General features: G+C 39.8%; 1 protein-coding gene across 6 annotated transcripts in view; it reads right to left on the bottom strand.

The window, feature by feature from the left end:
* The window catches only part of MYO1B (myosin IB), a 108,678-nt gene that overhangs the window by 29,981 nt on the left and 59,523 nt on the right, over positions 1–19,174 (bottom strand). For all 6 annotated transcript variants that reach the window (XM_069022003.1, XM_069022002.1, XM_069022005.1 and 3 more), the window contains exons 8-13: positions 12,898–12,996; positions 12,446–12,549; positions 11,424–11,571; positions 10,624–10,742; positions 9,750–9,836; positions 9,370–9,435 (exon numbers count right to left, since the gene is read on the bottom strand). In XM_069022003.1, the coding sequence (XP_068878104.1) occupies positions 9,370–9,435; positions 9,750–9,836; positions 10,624–10,742; positions 11,424–11,571; positions 12,446–12,549; positions 12,898–12,996 (623 nt within the window). The remainder of the gene's footprint in view (positions 1–9,369; positions 9,436–9,749; positions 9,837–10,623; positions 10,743–11,423; positions 11,572–12,445; positions 12,550–12,897; positions 12,997–19,174) is intronic.

The following is a 19,174-nucleotide window of genomic DNA, read 5'->3' as shown; positions in this document are numbered from 1 at the left end:
CACAAACACTGCCCCTCTCACCAACTACAATTATCACTCAATTGCAAAACTTACATAGCTCAAGATGAGAGTTAAAATTTGGCATGCAGCAAAATCAGCACTGCAAACAAGTCATACTTACTGCATTCTGTTGAAAAAGAAATTACATAAACTGCAGTCAGTACTTGTACTACTTCCATAACAATAACAACACATCTATTAGCATTTATTTAGCATACCAAGTAGATCAATCTTTGTATCACTGAAAATGCAAGATACTATATAAATGTTATGTATTACATCTTCATAGCTGAGTCTATCTTTAGCTACTGTCCAAATATTATCAAATAAACCAAGAGGTTGAGACACATCAGAGCCTAACACAGAACAGCATTCTTGCATTGCCCTGTCTCTAAATCACCAGGCACTTTTTGCCTTTAAAAGCCACATTTATAACCTTGGGCATACAAATCCCAGCAACAGGAGAGGAGAATGGGGAAGGGAATAGAGAATACTGCAGGAAGAATGAGTGTAACTTTACTTGACACATTCAGATAAGGCCATCACTTCAGATACATTGAGCTGGAAGTAAGAGGACCCCAACTGTCATATCACCCAGAGAAAGGGCAAAACGCACTCTGCATCCTCCTGCCAGGCACATGCCACCCAACTCAGAGAGACTGCTTCTCCAAAAGACCAGGTTATTCTGATTAAAAGGGCTGCAGGACTTTTCACTCACAAATTATACAGGCTCAGTCATCAAAAGAGGATGGAAACTGAACAGAAAATCCAGCTAAACCATCTAACTGAAAGGTCATTAACAACACATTAAAGTAATTGCTAGATGTTTTCCTGATTTGCTGTGTATCTATGATATTTATGGCTTGCCAAAAAAAAAAAAAAAGGCAAACCAAAATCCAGAGTTCTCCACAAATCGCTCACTTTGAGCTATGAAATTCTATTTGACGTTGCCAAGCCACTGAAAATTGCTATTCCAGAAAAAAAGTTATTGAAGAGCAGCAGAAATGTTGTTCTTTATGAATGATACAGAGCAAAAGGCTAAAACAGCTAATTACAGAAAAGAAAATGAGGGAAAATGTTTCAAATTACTGAAATTCTCAAAACACTAAACTCTGAGCAAGACCAGAAGACATTTGGCAAATTAAATATACTTCAGAAAGAGCTGTTTCCTTTTACAGGTTTTAAAAAACCTGTAAAAAAACAGGTATGAAAAAAACAATGGGTGTTTATCTCTAAGCAATTCTCACTAAGGCAACAACAGTTGTGCATTTATTCTCACTTAATGAATATCTATAATTTTTAATTATGTGAGGGCTCCACAAAGCATATACAAATGTTCACAGATTAATTGTCCCCTTGTCCCCCCCCAATATTTTAATGAAGGTCTTATAGAAATGAATACAACAGAACTAGAAGGGATCTAAAGGACTTATGACCTTTCTTTTCTAGAAGGCAGTAGAGAATAACCCATATCAGTGATAGAACATCACTAAACCCACTCAGCAGATGGGCTGGAGGGACCCAGCCATCAGAGACTACTTGCTCCTTATGCTGACCACTTGTGTTAAGTGACAGAAAGGGGTTTGACCAACACAGAAGCAGTGCAGTCAGACATAAAATGTGAGGAAGAGCTATCATATATTCTTAGGAAATTTTAAGGGGGGGGGGGGGGAGGGTAAAAAAAAAAAAAGAGAAACGAAGACCATATCTTCTCAAGGTGTCACCTTCTCTTCCAGGCTGTAATTCTGCTACTTTTAATGTCGAAGGCATCACTTAAATCCCTGCATTCTAACAGCAGCTTTCTAACTATGCCTTTGAAAGCACTGTGGAATACAAAATAAAACCTTCAGGGAATATAAAACCACACAGTCTCTCAAATTAAATAAAGGTGCTAGGAAAACAGAATGTCACCTGAGATAGGCTTAAAGTCATGTTGAATTTATAGATACAGCTCAACCAACCACCCTCAGCTTATCCTCTGAATCTTTTATCAGATGCAACACTAAATTTAGAGGAGTAGAAAAATTCACTGAAAAAAATCAAAGCCTACTTCACCATGTTTCCCGCTTCACAAATAATGGTGTCGTGCTCAAACAGCTTCATTCTTTATCAGCCTTCAAACTACTGGTCATCAGGGTCGTATTTCATGAATAGCACATTTTGAACTCCAAAAAATTTGTTCTCCACGCAAAAATAAAGTGATTACATAAACTAGCTATAAAGTTCTATCTGTGGGCCACAGCTATTACATGCAGGTGCTTAAAAGTCCTACAGAAAATATTCTTTGTTCCTTAATATTTTACCTAACTTCTTTGAAAGATTCCACTTGTGTACCGTGGAATCATCTGAAAAAAACATATATGGTGGTTCCTGACTTTAGACATTTTTATACCAGTAAAATACCAAAGGGAAACAGACACAAATATCTTTGTCAAAAAAGTAGGCTAAAAATCTCTTACTGGTCTCCGGCAGAAATGCCTCCCTTAGATTTATGAACAGAAAATATCTAAAACAGGACATTTTCCTATCAGTGTTATATACCTTCTAAACTTCTCTCTTCACACAGAACTCAAATTCACTTTTGAGTACCCTGTTTCCAATGATTTCCAAAGATTACACAGCAACTAAGATACCTGCTTAAAACTGAAAACTGCATTTCATTTTCCATACTAGCAGGCAGAAATAAATTCTTACCGTCCACCTGCCTAACAAAGTCTAACTTTAGGTGTTCCATTTTTTGTGTCCTCTCCACTCTTTCCCCCAAATTAACCAGATGTTGTGGATCCAAACCTACAGACTCAGGTATGTATCATCAATGTCACACCTTTGTAGGTGTTTCTCAGTATCTCCTCTTCCTTCTTAATCTTTCATCACACCATTCTTGTTCAGGGCCAATTCAAAAATGTACACGTTGCTCAGTCTACAACCACACTGATAAAAAGGTGTCCAGCAACACTACTTCAAATATATTATATGAACACATACAGCTAAAATAATACATGAGATGTATTTAAAGGAAAAGCATCTTTCAAAAGAAAACCTAAACATTTCAAGTCATGAGACTGTTGAAATCAACAGGACAGATGTAATGAAAATGAACTTTTACATTAATGTGAGAAGGGAAAAAGACATACAGAGACTGATACTTCTGCTCTATCACAAACAGCCCCAGAAGGTAAGTTATCTTAAGTATCAACACAGCTCCAGGCATCAGAAGTCTCTGACCTCCTCCTAACATAAGCAGGTGACCCCAAGTAGTTCCATCAGGCCCCTAGAGAAAAAGCCAGATGGCAAAACTAATGATGATAAAAGACCAACATACTCACTTCACTGAGATGAATGGTGGAATGAAGGGTGAAACCAAGCAGCAAATTCAATTTATATGCTACTGTGGTGTCTGGGGATAGGGGGTTTTATGTATGACCACACAAGCATACGAGTTTATGAGATGAAACTAAGGAATATAAATGCTAGGAAATTAAAATCAGCAAAATGGGAAAACTGCATTTAAAGAAAATGAAAAAAGATACTATTTTAATCTCAGACAGCAATGACCCAGTTATAACGTGACTCAGCTGTAACAATTTTTCAAAATTTTTTGCAAATTTAGTAAAGGCATGTTATCAATATTTATCCCTTTCTTTTCTGTTTACATATACAAACATTTGAGCAATCAAGCTTTATTTCCTGTAAACTAGACTGCTCTGGGCTTTTGTGTAAATATCTCCATAGGCAAAGAACCAGAGAAGCACATCTTTTAACTATAAATATTCCACTGTATGTAAGCAAACCATGTTTCGGTGTACCTCATGGAAGCAAGACAGACCTATGCCAAAGCTTCGGGGATTATCCATTTTCCATATTTGTGTAGCTCAACCAACTCCAGCCCTTACTGTGTGCCAGGTAGAGAACCACACACCCTGAAATCCATCTTGCTCCCAGCTGTGCTGCCCAGGCACACAGGTCTGAACCAAATTTGGAATTAAAAGGGCAAGAAACTACAGTGAATCCAGTGCATGTGTGGCTCATGGCAAAACCCAGGTACCATCACTTCAACAAACTCAACCTGATAAACTACAGCCCTGGAACAACAGGAATTACAAACAGGCAAGAACCTACTGTGTAATCAGAGCCATTCCTCTACTAAGACAGAAATAGCTGCTGTAGGGCAAAACACTATTCTCACAACCTGAAGCAGAGCATTTGTGTATTTTTGCTCCAGAATTTCAAGTATTTCCTCTTGCAAACAGCCAGCCAACAGGATTTACTTCATGATCCCGCATGTTGCAAAATAAGCCTCTCTAAATACTTACGTTATTATGCGATTAATTAAATGGTGATTAACTTCCTGGGTTGCACCTCTGCTTTGAGCATCCTATCACTTAAAGAAATTATTGCTTTAACAGTATTTTAAAACCTCCCTGGCACCTAGGAGTCCAACCAAGAGTCCCTCTCTGTAAAGCTCCTCTCTTGCATAACACTTGCCAGCAGAGGTAGTTGATCAATTACAGATTAAAATTCAGTTCTCTTTCCCAGTAGACCGGGCTTTGCCAGAAGGCACAGAGGGCTGGGTACACACATTTCGGCACTGCTGCTTGCCAGTGCAGGCTAAACTTCTGGGCATCAGCAAAGGGTTGAACAATTTCAAAAAAGAAATCTGTTGCAAGGTAGACAGCCTAGAAAAAGCAGCTGGAAGTTACGATCTGGAGATTAAGGCAAATAACAAAACAACAGATATCCATGGCTGAGTTAGAGCCAAAGTCAAGACATGAAGAAAAGGTTCCCAGATTCTTAAAAAAAAAGATAAAATAAGATCCTGATAAGTCAACTTCCTCCTTAGATATGTCATCCTGATTGCAAATAGCTAGATCCTTCTCCTGTTAAATAATCCCTGGGGGTGTGGGGGGAAAACCCTAATCCAGGAGCAATCTCTCAGAGCTCAGTATGCTCTGAAACTGTAATGTCCTTCATGTAATCAACACGATAGAAAAAGGCAAAGCAACCAGTCAGCAACTGGACCAAGCTGTTGTACAGGTTTATGGTGAAAATGGAAATACCTCCCCTATTCTTTCATACCTTAAAACATCTCAGAAAGGCATTTTCAGTGATTACTGCTCTTTATTTGATTACCTCCCTCTAAAAACAGACAATTAACACAACTATGAACTTTTTAATATGAAGAAAATGCATTCTTCATATTTCTAACATATTCCCTCAACAGAGATATTGTCATTTTATCATGGTCCAGATGACAGCTTACTTAGTACATGCAGCATGACCAAGCTTCCTTCTGTCATCTCAAGGGACTTCTACACACAAGAAGCAAGTTAATTGCCTTAAATAAAATGAAGTGCTATCAAAATGCATTTCTCACAGACTATGAGAAATGGACCTGGTTTTACTGCTGGGCGGCTTGTTTAGCTGGTTTACTGGTGATATTTTTATTTACGGGTGGGTTTTACAGAGAAAGTGGTGGATTCTGCCATGTTTTTGCGTGTTCTTGCGTACCTGGAGCAAAAGGAGTTGGTCAGATGCTGTCCCCAGACAAGGCAGTCACATCACCTGAGGTCAACCAAATGGAAACAGTCCCTCTCTGCAGCTCTATCACCGCTGCATCCCAGTTTCTTGCCAGGCTAAAACACATGGAACAAACTGCTCCACCAAGGGACTGAGCAGAAAGCACTCACACTGCCTTCCCAAGGCCTGGCAAATTTCAACAATAAGCCTTGTTTGGCAGCGTTAACTTTCATAAAACTGCACTCCAAACCATTAACTTCATCATAAGGACCAGCTGCAGAGTGGAGCCTGAATATTCGTAATAAAGCCTTTAAACCAGCTAGCTTAAAGACAGACATTTCTATCTCTGAAGGGCTGGGCAGGATGGAATACTCACTCCTGCTCCACAACATTCATGTTCAGACACCCTAGCTCTTGTTTCCATAGGAAATGTACACAACAGGAAACTCAAGACCCAAAGCAAACGGAGAGAGCCTTCTGCTCATCTCTGCTGAGCCCTGCCAGGCCCCCATCATCTGCCTCCTACAGCCTTCACTTCTTGTTCACAAACCCCACCCTTCCACAACCCCGCCCCAACACTCTGCCCAAAAATACATAATCAAACATGGGATAAAATGGGAACAGCCCCAAACCTACCCCAGGAAGCCTGGAATCAAGCTGATTCTAAAAATCCCAGTGCCACCAGCCATCATCCCTACCCCATCTCAAATCACAGTCTAGACTGCACACTGACTACGCACGCAGCTGCTCAAAAATGTGGATAAACATACTTGGAGCAATTAGTGTCAGGCTTCAGTCCACTGCCCAAACTCCAGCAGCACAGTTACACAACAAGCCCAGCCCTCCAGCCTGCATTTCCATGCTAATCCTAGTCCCTAAATCCTTGCCCACAGACAATTCACACAGAGCCACCCAAAATTTCAGCGTTTTGCTTTGCAAACATTCAGTCACAGCATTTGGCTTACCACAAAAGGCATGGCAGGATTCAAAAATAAACACAGCTTTACAGCACCTATTTTGTGGATTGTGTAGCCAAGCTTGCTGCTGACATCTGCCAAACCCACAGAGGCTGAGGATTATTGATAGATTTAAATTCCCTAATCTGAATTTTTAGACAGCCAAGTCCTTATATCTACTTTCTTGGATGGTTTTTGCGTTTGTCTGAAAAATGGGGTTTGTGTTTAATAAATATCCTAGCAAAACCCAAATCCCAAAAAGTATATGCCAGCAGCATCAATACCCTGGTGATTTTTTTCTCTGTCAATTTCTAGGAAAACTCCAGTAATCCTTGTAAATTAACTTCAGCTTAAATTACAGAAAATTGCAGAAACCACAGTGAGCAGTAAATGAATTAATCTTTCAAAAATAGATGAAAAAAATCTCATTTAAAAGCTTCAATTTATGTATAATAGAACAAGACTGCTATTGTCATCAAGAAGGTGAAGTGTAGGATCTTTCAGAATGGTAAATCTGGATTTCTGTATTCACTACTCTTACACAAGGAACTGTAGGATGATTCAAAGAATCATGCTAAAGAGAAATAAGGCCTGAGAAATATTGTGCCCTGCCCATTATGAAACCAAAAACAAAGGAAAAAAAAGTTTTAAATGTAAAAATCACTCTTCAGTAAACACACTCCTTGCTACTTATTCCAGTGATACTGAGCTTCCTGTGTAAGTATTGTGCAGTGTAATAAACACTCCTGCTGCACCTCCTGTGGGTTTTGATACAGTCTGTCTCCAGGGTACAGGGCCACTTCAGGTAAAAGACCACTCACAAATGAAAAACTTACCTGATTCCTGAGCAGAAACTTGATTAATGTGGGCCTTTCTACCCTCAGCACATCAAACAGCTTGCACATTTAAAATGCACAAGTTTAGAGATGAAGTCTTTCAAGTGCATTTTTGCCAACCAACACTCTTTGTAGAGCTGACATTAGTTCTAACTTCCAGGAACAGATGTGAAAATCGAAATCTGGTTTAAGAATTAGGTTCAAGAGAGAACTGCACATTTTTAGTCACAGGTTTTAAGTAATTTATAATTAGATGGATATGTTACTGTCATTAACTACACCTCAGCTAATATTTTGCACGTTTAGCAATCATGTTTACAAATGTACCACACAACAAAACACCCCAAATTCCACTGTATTTGTTATGCTATAGAGCTTAAGACATTATTAAATTTTCCTTGACTTATGTTGCTGTACAGTGTCAAAATTTTATTTATTGATTAGTTGCTTTAATATAATTAACTTTAGACAATAATTCAGTTATTTCTGTGATGCTGAACCGAGCTGCTTGGCTACTATTCTCACCTCAGGTCTTAACTCATGAGAGAGTCACACCTTGTATGAATGTACTGATGAATTTGATCCTCAAGTCACAAGGCAAAACCTTTCCCACCTTTTCCAGAAAAACAAACACTCGGCATTTAAAGGAGTGAACAATAACTACCCACATTATTCTAAAGCTTTTGGGTTTGCAGCTTTTGAGAAAGCTGCACCATAATGCAGTATGACAGGTAAGTGAAAAGAGCCTGTTTTTTCATTTTTCTCCTGCACTCAGCCACTTACTTACGACCTTCTAAGATGCTGAATGTATAAAAGATGAAAATTACATGTGAGAAACAGCCTTGCCTCTGGAACACCATCCCACAGATCCCTCAGCTGGCTTTGTGTGCTGGTGCAAGCTTCTGTCTCCCACCTCCCTGTGCATGTCTAACCTAATCAAACACAGAGCAGCTAGAGAAAACAAGAGTCCTGCCCGAGGATGCCAGCAGCACCATTCCAGTGCCAGCTTCCTAAAAGCTACTCCAAGCACCAGCTATAAAGAGATCTGGCACCAAGATCCCCGTTCAGCCACCTGACCTCTAGCACGATATTTTCATAAATATGCTCTTATGTTTAATGCAAACAACACAACCTCGCTCTGTCAGCCCTTGAGGCAACTCCCAGCTTGCCTTTTCCTCTTCATAGAGGTATTCTGATTTGCACATAGTTGGATGTTTTGCTTCTGAAATGAAATTTACACCATCCTCATGTGAACAATTACTCTTTTCTGGATTATTCACATTTTCCACACAATTTAAACATCCCATATTTCTAAGAGGGATATAGGGAAGCGGGTCAGGATTGCATGTTTTCTACTGATTTTTTCTCCACAGATGAGTTTCTAGTTTAAACACATACAGATTCCAACCAAGACCTATAAATCTCTTAACAAAAACTGTCAGAACAAGATTTATGAAAATGCCCTGTCCCTGGTGCTCTCTAACCCAATTAAAAACTTCTCATTGATTGTTTTGCTTCAAAATACTACCAGTCTAAAAATACTATTGTAAACAAACAGCAGTGAGCCACAGATCTTTAGCTAGGAATAGGTACAGAGTATTTATCTAAGTGAATTGAGATGAAATGCAATATAAGTCCTTGTTTAATTTTGACAGGAAAAAAATGCATAGTTTTTGTTGGGTTTGTTGGGTTTTTTTCTCCTCTCAGGATACACAGCTTGTTCAAAGACATCCACAAAATGCCTCAGGGCAGAAATGACAGTGCCAGAGTTTCTCCTATGCTCAGAATGTATGTCACAACAAAATATATTTAGTTTATCCATCATAAATATTTATTTATCTGTGGTGTAAAAACACAAGTTTGACTTTCATAATTTTTTGTTTCAACTGCCAGACATGTTAAGACATCTCTTTTTGGATTACTTTTCTAGTGCTTTCTTTTTGTCAGGAAAGACACACTTGAATCAAATTACATGTGTTCTGATTATGAATTCGTGAACAACTCTGTTAAGCTTTAATAACAGCTCTCTCACTAAATGGTTACCATTATAAAGGTCTTACCTCAAAAATTTCAAAGCCATAGATGTCCAGCACCCCCATCACCTTCTTTCTCACTTTTGTTTGTGCCTTAAACAAAATAAACATTGAGTCAGTCATCTACACATTGCATACTAGGGACTCAAGAAAATGAATGTATCTCATAAGTAGGCTGTCAAATACTGCAAACTAAAATGTTAAGTGTGGTTTCCCAAAATATACTTTATGTGAATATTTTTATAAGCTTAAGAACATGGCAGAGAGCAATTTGTTGAGCTGTGATACAGTTGTTTGTGTGTAGCAGTGAACAGCCAGGAAAAATGAAATTGGCAAATACGGTTTTACTGTCCACTTTAATTTAAAGGATTTCTATTGATTTTTTTACAAGCACAAAGCAACAATACCTTAATGCTCTCATTGATCCTGGTAACAAGCCAGGAGAACAGGCGACTGTATAAATTCTTAGCCAGAGCATCACGGGCATAATAAGCCTAAACAGAAGAAAGAAGAAAAATGTTATAAATGCTGGGCTAAACCAAACATTTTCCTGCTGCTGGCATGTCTTAAAGGTGCTACAAACTGAGCTAAACCAGCACAAGGAGCACTGGCTCTGCCCAAGGAGGCACAGGAGCCAGACCAGGGCTGCCAGACACTTCAGCAGCAGCACCTTGCTGGTGCTCCCCTCTGCCCTCCGGGCCAGGGGCTGGCTGGAACAGCAGCCACAACCAGGGCACTCCAGCTCCCTTCCTGCTCTTCCAGATGCCCACTGAAGACTCACATCACTCATCCTAATCCAAGGCAAAGGGACCTGAGCAGCTGCAGCTGGAGAAGGCACATTCCTGCTAGCCTGCGCTGATGAGACACAGGTGGCAACCACCCTGGCTCTGCAGCATTACAGGAAGATGAATTCACACTGGCAGCAAAGGCTTTTCAGCAGCCCGGGGCCTACAGCTCACATGGAATTACAGCAGTTGCCCTAAATGAAAACAGTCTGCCACAACACTTGCAACATGTGCTTTGTGCAGGACTGCTTGTTTTTTCATTCTCTAAAACATTTGCCTATCCCTCATCTTTTGGAGGTAATTCACACACAAAACCAAAGCATCCAGTATCTCTGAACATTTAGAAACCTCTGAAAAAAACCCACACTTACACTTCTGATTTATTCAGTACAGCCTATCAGTTGTACTTCTTATTGGGGTAGTTATGATTTAATCATGCAGAAAAAAATTGCCATTTAAAATTATTCTTGCCTTTAAAATCAGGACCTCTTTTTACCTGAGCCACATTTAGCGTTGTTGAAACTTTCTCTTGTTTGGCCTCAACCGTCCGGAAGCTGAAAGCTCTCTCCAACACAGACTGGTCTATACCTGTCAACTCACAGATTTCCTTGAGTTCTAGCAAGAAAAAGCAAAGTGTAAACATAATTAATCGTTCCTTATGGTTGCTTTTTCTTCCCCAAAACTACCAGCTTTTAAGAAGTGTGGTATTTTCCCAAAGTGTTCTTCAACAGAAGCGTTCCCCATTCACGCTCTTTCCCCACCACCCTGCCAAGCAAAGTTTTTAAAAACATGCACAGCACAAGGAATCAGAGTTACTGGTTTTGAAAGCACTTCCTAACTACTTATTTTTGAGAAGAAACTTTCCCTCCATTTATAGCAGACTATTTTTCATAATGAAAAACTTTCAGATCAAATGAACTTTCAAAATACATCAGCTGCAAAAATATCACCAAATGAATCCGACATTAAAGGCAGAGATACTGCAACAGAACAAAAATCCTCCACTGCAGAAAAACCAAGCAGCTACAGAAAGGCACAGAACCATTTAACATTTTAAAACAAAGTCTTAATAAAGTGGGGGGAAAAGAATCCTTTTTGGAATTTCCAACAGAACGATTGAAATTGCACAGAATGCAGCCTGTAATTGCACAGAATGCAGCCTGTATTTGCCCGAGGGCGAGCTCTGGAAACAATCTAATTCACATGTAAGGATATTGTATGTCTGCAGAAACTACAAAATTAATAATGACTTCAGACAAATTATTGGCTTTCCTCCCATCACTAATCTCATCTTACCATTTTTATCTTTGATTTTACTTTCATCTAGGCCATTCGCACGAGATTCAGGCTTAAATTCGATATTTCCCAGTTTCAGAACGGCTGCCACTACTTCAAAAACCGACTGTGTTTCATGATCCATAAACCCAACAATCTGCATTGCATTCTGGAAGTGGGACAAATAAAATTATGAGATAAAAGCATCTACATTTAAACAGACCATACTTGAAAAATTCAACATTTATCTGCATAAGCATAAATTACAAATGGTTCATCAACACTTCTGCTACTGAAAGTACATGTTATAATTCCTGTGCTAAGACAAGTAAGTTTTTTAATACACAGGAGGTGTGAAAATGGAGCTGGCATTCAGTCCAGTCCACTTCTAGGACTCATTCAGTATTTGGGTTTCTAAAATGCTGTACTTTTTTTAGCCACTTAATTTAGTTTGTAACCCAACCCAATTTTTCACAGTCAAATGAACAGGTACTCCTGTCTTCTCAGTCACTCTTAGAATCTAAATTTGCATACACTGGGAACAAGGTCCTGTATCCATCTTTTCCCTGAGTACAATCAAGCAAAAAGAGGACAGCAAATCACCTTGAGAATCATCCCAGTCCCCTTTTTCTTTGGGCTTGGTCAGCATCACCTGGTCCCTGAGGCTCAGTCCCTGCAGTCATAAGCCACTATATAACATAACTTTTCCCAGGACCTGACCAAGGCATCTAGGCTTTTTTCCCCCCTTTTGTTGTTTTCTTTTTGTTTGTTTGTTTCCTTTTGGTGTTTGGTTTTTTTTTTCTTTTTTTATTCTTCTTTTTTTTGTCCTTTTTGTATTCCCATAAGAATACTCAAGAAACTTGATCCTATTTCCCAGTTGTATCCAAGACTCCCTGTGCAAACACACTCTATCCCAGCATGAAGAGTGCCAGCACTCAGAAAAGGTGGCTCTCCCAGCCCAGCCCTGCATGAACAGACAGACCCAGGGCCGTAAGAACCCTGCACTGGTGTTGAGTGCACAGCCAGCCCCTGCTCCTTCCTACCCTGACTGTTCTGAAGTTTGAAGCATCATCCACTCCATTCACTCTGGCAGAATCAAGGCCCAGGTAGTTGTATCTGCTGAAGTCCCTCTCCAGTTTGAGTTTGCCTAAGAAACCAAATAAAAATACCATTAGCAACAGCATTCTCGTTAGTAGCCATTTTATCCCAGAACCAGTATTGTCAGGAACTGTTGTTATTGCTGGATTTTCTTCAAGGATCTTTTAATAAGAACAGGTTTTATAATTTGTTTATAATACATTGCTAAGCCAATTCTGGCTCAGGTATCTGGATAATATCAAAGCATCTGCTGACTTCGGTATTACCAATGCCAGTACCACCAATAATTTAAAAAATGAATCAATAGCACATTTCCCACAAAAGACAATGTGCATGGAATAGCACATCAAATATAAAGAAAACTTGTATCTGAACATGGCACAAGGGCAACACTTACAGAGAAACTCTTCTGATGCACCAGACAGGATCTGATAGAAAATGTGGAAGTTTCTTTCACCTCTGGGCTGCTTAACAACACGAGACTTCTCTAGTAGATCTAAACAAAAAACAAAAATCTCACAGGTCAGGGACAGACTGCTGGAGCAAAACCCTTTAAAATGAATATAACCCTCCATCATTTTCTACTTCACTGCTTTATATCACCATCAGTAAACCAGAAGATGATAAATGGTAGGTATGAACCTTATCATAGTATATCATGTATCTCAAATATTTCTTTGAGCAAGTGGCAAGCCCAGTGCACTTGTAAAGGCTGCAGTCTATGAGCTGCAAAGAGAATTCAGGTCAGGGAGGCAATGTGCTCAAAAAGATGCTAACTGATTTACAGTACCACCACAAAATTAGGATTTGGTGAGGATGGGCAAAGGTTTGAAAAGAGGCAAAATGTTACCAGGCTAAGCATATGAAAGATGGGTAAATGAAATGGGGAGACCAAATAAAGAAAGCATTTGAACCAAATAATTATGCAGCACTTTGTGATCCTCAGGTACATCAGACTATGAAATAATTCCCAGTGAGGCTGACAGAAGCTCCATCCTGATATACTTAAAAGTGAAATGGAAAAGCAGCACTTTGAAAAGCAGCACTGCACTGATGGAGTAGCTTGACAGGAAGACTGCTCTCAGTGACAGACATGTTTCTAAGCCTTGCCCAGGAGGGCAGGAATCCAGCCAAGCAGCACAAGCAGACTGACTTGTAACACCTTGCAACCACCTCAGACTCAACATCATATTTACCACAGAGGTGGCAATTCAAAGGTTGTTCAGTCTGCACTGCACTGGAAGGCTGTGGTTCACAGCGCTCCAGGAGAAGGAAGAGGAATGCAGTAAGAGAACATCTGGAGAGGTATCGGTGTGACCTGCTGGTTTGGTACAAAACACATGCTTTTTTCTTCTTTTCTCACTAGCACAACTACATTTTTCCAGTTAGCAAACACACTCTTCCCATGTGTTTCTCTTAAGCTACACATATTCAGGGACATGGAGATAGAGACATCCAGTGCCTCATTCCAAGCACACAGTAGAGGAGTTTCCCCCATGTTCCTACCATGACACACCCACCACATCTCCCTGACTGAGGGTTAAGTTCTCTCTAAGCCTGTGCAAGAAGGAAACTCCCAAAGGGAACTGTCACTCTTCAGAACATCCACCAAGTGAGATGAGGTTTCACAAAGGTAAGACACAGGGAATGCCAAGTCATTACATGGGGTTGTTAAGCACCTCCCCTTGCTGGAATATCTGAGGTGTATTCTACTACACCTTTTCTCAGATTCCTTCGTGCTGAAACTTGAGCCTGTTCAGTCTCAGCAATCTGGGAAGTTAGAGGTGGCACTCAGGTCAGCAACCTTTGTGCTGCAACCATCCACCCCAGTCCCACCAGGGAGGAACAACTGAGGAGCTCCTGGCCCAGCAGGGCTTAGCCTGAGACGGGGTGGATCTGTCCTGGGCTTCCCTCCATGAACAGAGGAGTGCAATAGAGTGTGTTCCTACTTCTGCTGGCTACAGGCAGTGCATGCTGCCTGTGCATGTAATTACCTATCTACATTCCTTCTCATGGAATAGGAAATAAAGACCCTTCTGAAGGGTCCAAAGTAACCTCAACATACAAAATTACACAAGTCTTCGGAGTCCCTCCTCCACATAAACTACAGCGAGTCAGGTTCAAGAATTACTTTCTGCTCTAATAATTAGCCAGTGACAACAATGACAAAATTCAGACAGTATTATTAATCTTCTGATTGGTTGATAGTAGGACAAGTTCCAAGTATTTACAGGCTGAGAGAGGCTCATCCCCCATCCAAGCGTTAATACTTGGGCTGGGAAAGGCAAGGTGAGCAGCAGGCAGCTCAGAGTTGTGCTGGCTGTGAAGGTTCTCCAGGCAAGTGCTGGAACAGATCGCAGCCAAATTTAATCTCAAAAAAATAAACAACTTCAGCTCCCACAGTGGCTACACACACTTCAGGAAATGGCTGTATTCTCAAAGGATATTGAAGCAATGTGGCTTGGCTTATTTGGATTTAAAAATATTCTACCTATAAATTTAGTCAAATGCTGTCATAAAAGCCCAGCTACACATCCTGGCAAAGTATTGTATGCAAGCCTTCTAATCACATGCATTCAGCAGATTTAAAAAGCAGGTTTCTGAACGTATGTGAAATTAGTTATGTTTAGGAGGATAACTGTTTTGGTTTTTTCACTAGTTTATCTTATTTATATATTTTTAGAAGCAACAAAGTTAACCAATTAGCAATCAGTTTTCAAAAGTCCTAACATTCCATATTCTGTCATAATTGAGGAAAAAAGCTCCAGAAAGGAGTCACTGTCAGAAAATCAGATATTTTCCTTAACAAAGCAGCTGCTGCCAATTCTTTTCAAATCTGTGTTCACTGGGTTTTTTTTTCCTTTTCTTTCTGTTCACATGCAGACTGAAATCAGACTTGTAAGACAGATCCAGACCATCTGCCCAATTCTTCAGAAAACGTCTTCCCTCTGTTTGCCCTAATTAGCATTTTAATAAATCAAGCACATATACCAGTAACTTTTTGTTAGCTCCCACCCAATTATCAATTCTGAGGATCAAACACTCCTAAGAGGAAAGACAAAGCTGCACCTCAGATTGCTGCACGTGGCCACTCGGTGATTCTGTTGACAGTGTGGACAGATGGTGCTCATCTATGTGAAAATCCACAGAACCAAAAACCCCAAAACTCTCTCGACACTACATTTTGTTACATGGCCTATATGAATTATGTATAGGGACTATACAGAATTACCAGGAGAGCACATACAGAATTACATATGGGTTAGGTGTTATTTCTGCATTCTCTAACAGTGCTTCTGCTTCAATGGGAATGTTTAACTTGTTGCATGCACCAAAGCACCAGGAAAAATTAAATTGCCTTGGAAAAGTTCAACCTTCTTATGTCATACTCTCTGAATACCCATCAATTCAGATGACTCAAAATGCAGCTACAGGCCTCAGGTTCTGAAGATTCTTTGTTATTCCTAGACATCAGTGTTTAAATGCAAGAGATCTGTGTAAGCACCCTGCTAAACAATTTGACTGAACATAAAAGAAAAAAAGAAAAAAAAGATGCTGAATACTTCTGCAAACTCTAATGCACAACTTTACACAGTTTTTATTTTTGGTTACTTGACCCATGAACTCAAGTGATGCAGAAATATTTAGAATATTTGTATTTCTCTAAATATACTAGAAATCAAATCAACATTCAAGAAAGGAGTAAGTAAACAGTAAAACCAAAAAATGACACTACCTTGGCACATTCTAAATAATCCAGGAGAAGTTTGTTTTAGTCATAGTCTCTTCAGCTGGCCATGACCAAGGACCCTTTTAAGCTGCTCAACCAAAGTTACAGAACATATTCTAGTCACAGCAGCTTATTTCTACAGCCACATTTTCTCTTTTCCTACCTTGATTATCTAGCTGTCATCAAAAAAAGTCACTGATTAAAAAGTTTCTCATTAACTTTTCCCTATTATTACCACCAAGTTTATAATAATGTTCTCCTGGAGAAACTGATCCATAATTGTGTCAATCAAAAACAACTACATGGGCAGTATGTGCATTGACAATGAGTGCACAATTTTAAGTGTTAAATCCTCATTGCTCAAGTAATGAATGAATGATGTTTAAAAACGAGTTAATCAAAATGTTTAATGTAGTTTGTAGTCTGTTTTTTCAAACTCTTCCTAATTTAGGCAAAACCATTGCCTAGGTGGTGGCAACTGTGCTAAGAGGAACACCAAGGGAGATGTTGCAACAAGTGAAGATTAAAAAAAAATCAAAAATAAAATCAACAAGAATGGGTATCTCTTCCCATAATGTCTAATTGTCCAATTTGTACAGTATTTCCCTAAGGAAAGGAGCTTTCCAACAGCAACCACACAACAGCTCAGGCTGTAGATTTCTCAGTAAGTGGGTAATTACTTCCGACTTTTAAAATGAACAAACAAGTTGCAAAAAAAGAGTAAGTTGCAAAGTTATCACTTTGCTAGCTTTAAAAAAAAAAAAAAAGTTGTTGCCTTAGATAAACAGCATAGATTTCTTTCATGCTGTTGTTGGAAAAGATGGCAAAACAGGGCCCTTTCTTAATCTCTTGTTATTTGGACTCTGAGGACATTGTGCTGGTTAAAAATGGCTTTTCCAGATCAGGCATTGCGTATCCTTTACGTCACAACCCTGCACCACTGTTGTCTCCTAGTTAATCATTAAATCACTGAAGGGCTTAGGCAGATTAGGAAAGATCACCTAATGCTAAAAGCCAGGTATTATTCAGCAGGAAATTCCAGGTGAAACACGAAAATTTAAGACTTACAAAAATTCTGGGAAAGATACTGTAAGATTCATGCTTTTCAAAAGGTCTAAACTATTGTAAGTGTGAAACATTTTGAGCTGTACTATGCAAAACCACTTCAGCCACCAAATTTAGTGTACACAAAACAAGTCACAAAACTAACAAACCAAGTGTGCACACAAACACTGCCTTAAGTACAAAACACGCAGAGTCTGTGGACAAAGAGTCATATTTTAGAGCTGAAAAAAGCCATTGCAATTAGCATCTATTACTTCAAAACCAAGCACACCTTTTTTTACGTAAGGTAGGTATTATTGTGTAATTGCAGGTGGAAAAGAAACTACCATTCTCCTTTCTCTCATCCTCACTAACAGAGTAGTTATAATAAATGGCAAACTAAGAATAGTATTGATCTTTTCTGTAATTTACTTCCACAATATTACATCCAGCTGAGAGCAACACTCCAATGCTGCCTTTACTAGTAAGTGCTCCATAAAAAAAGCCCTCTGAGTGCATAAGTGCTGACAAGACTGTCCGCTGCCACAGCAGTGATTGTAAACACCCTGCAGGAGGGCAGAAAGAGCAGATACACCTCAGACCCAATTCCGAGAGAGAAAATGTAAATGCCATTTCCCTGCTTGCAGGTGCCATTTAAAGCAGCAACACAACTTTAAGCAGGGACTGATGTTTGCTACTAAACAGTGATGGGATGCCCACAGTCCCAGGTGGCAACACAGCAAAGGTTTCATGTTTAGCAATGCTCACAGGAGTAGCCTGGATTTCCTAACCCCAGCACATGAAACAGGGCACCCATGGATGGATGGGCTGGCTGGCAGCTGGCACCAGGACTGAGCACCTTCTGTGGGCTCCAGCGTCTCCCACCCATTAGGAAAACAAGCTGGGATCTTCACAGAAAGCTAACAAAAGGGAGGACTAACAACTCAGGCTTACAGGCACACCTCAGTCAGCCTTCTTCGCCCTCCTACTCACCCCCACACCCACTGGTGGAGGATCAAACAACACATGTAGCCTTGTAGTCTCAGGGGAAAAAATTCCTGACTGAAGTAAAAAACTGAAAGTTTGCATAAATCACATTCATTTCAAATTCTCCATCCCCAATTTCTTTTCATGACTGTTCATGATGATATAACAATATATCAATTTCCTTGGAAACCAGCACAGTCAGAAGATCTGAGCTGCCATGTACTGTACATGAAATGAGACTGCACAGATTTTACACTGTTCAAACACAACATTATCTTCAGTTTGGGTACATACCAGTTCTGAATTTACAGGTGCCACAAACCCCTTCCATTTCATTACTTCCATTCTGATTCTACTCAAAAGATTCACCATTCCGTTTATGGCACATTAAATGTTTCAGACCTATCAGCTGGATATTCCCACTGGCTGCACACTGGACAGGGCAGACATGCAGTGTGCACTGTCATGATAATTCCACCCTCTAACTCCATCTGGTGAAAGCTTAACCCATCCCATTAAGAAGCAGGAGATCATTGAAGGGCACCAGGAGAATGGCCTGAAGGAAGGTCACAGCAGCACCAGCCACCACACGAAGGTTCCCCATGGGCAGAGTGACCAGCCTTCCACAGAGCTTCACAGCATTCCAGAGCAGGACAGAACAGGACATTCCAAAAGAGACCTTTCAGCTTAATGGGTCTCTGCTTATCTACACCAGCCTGATAAAATTAGTAGCTTATCTTGGTTACCATTCTTGCCACCAAAATAACCTAGATGTTCACCGTGTCTGCTTCAAGCCACTCACAGTATGAAATACATCTTGGTGACATAGGCTGTGGCACAAAAAGCCCACTACCTTAACTGATGTTTGGAAATCAAGCTGGTCGAAAACAACTACTAAAGTCTCATCAAAGCA

This window comes from Aphelocoma coerulescens, chromosome 7 (genome assembly GCF_041296385.1).
Source record: "Aphelocoma coerulescens isolate FSJ_1873_10779 chromosome 7, UR_Acoe_1.0, whole genome shotgun sequence".
NCBI lineage: Eukaryota > Metazoa > Chordata > Aves > Passeriformes > Corvidae > Aphelocoma > Aphelocoma coerulescens.
The sequence above is the reverse complement of the archived record's forward strand: the minus strand, read 5'-3'. Positions and strand labels throughout refer to the sequence as shown.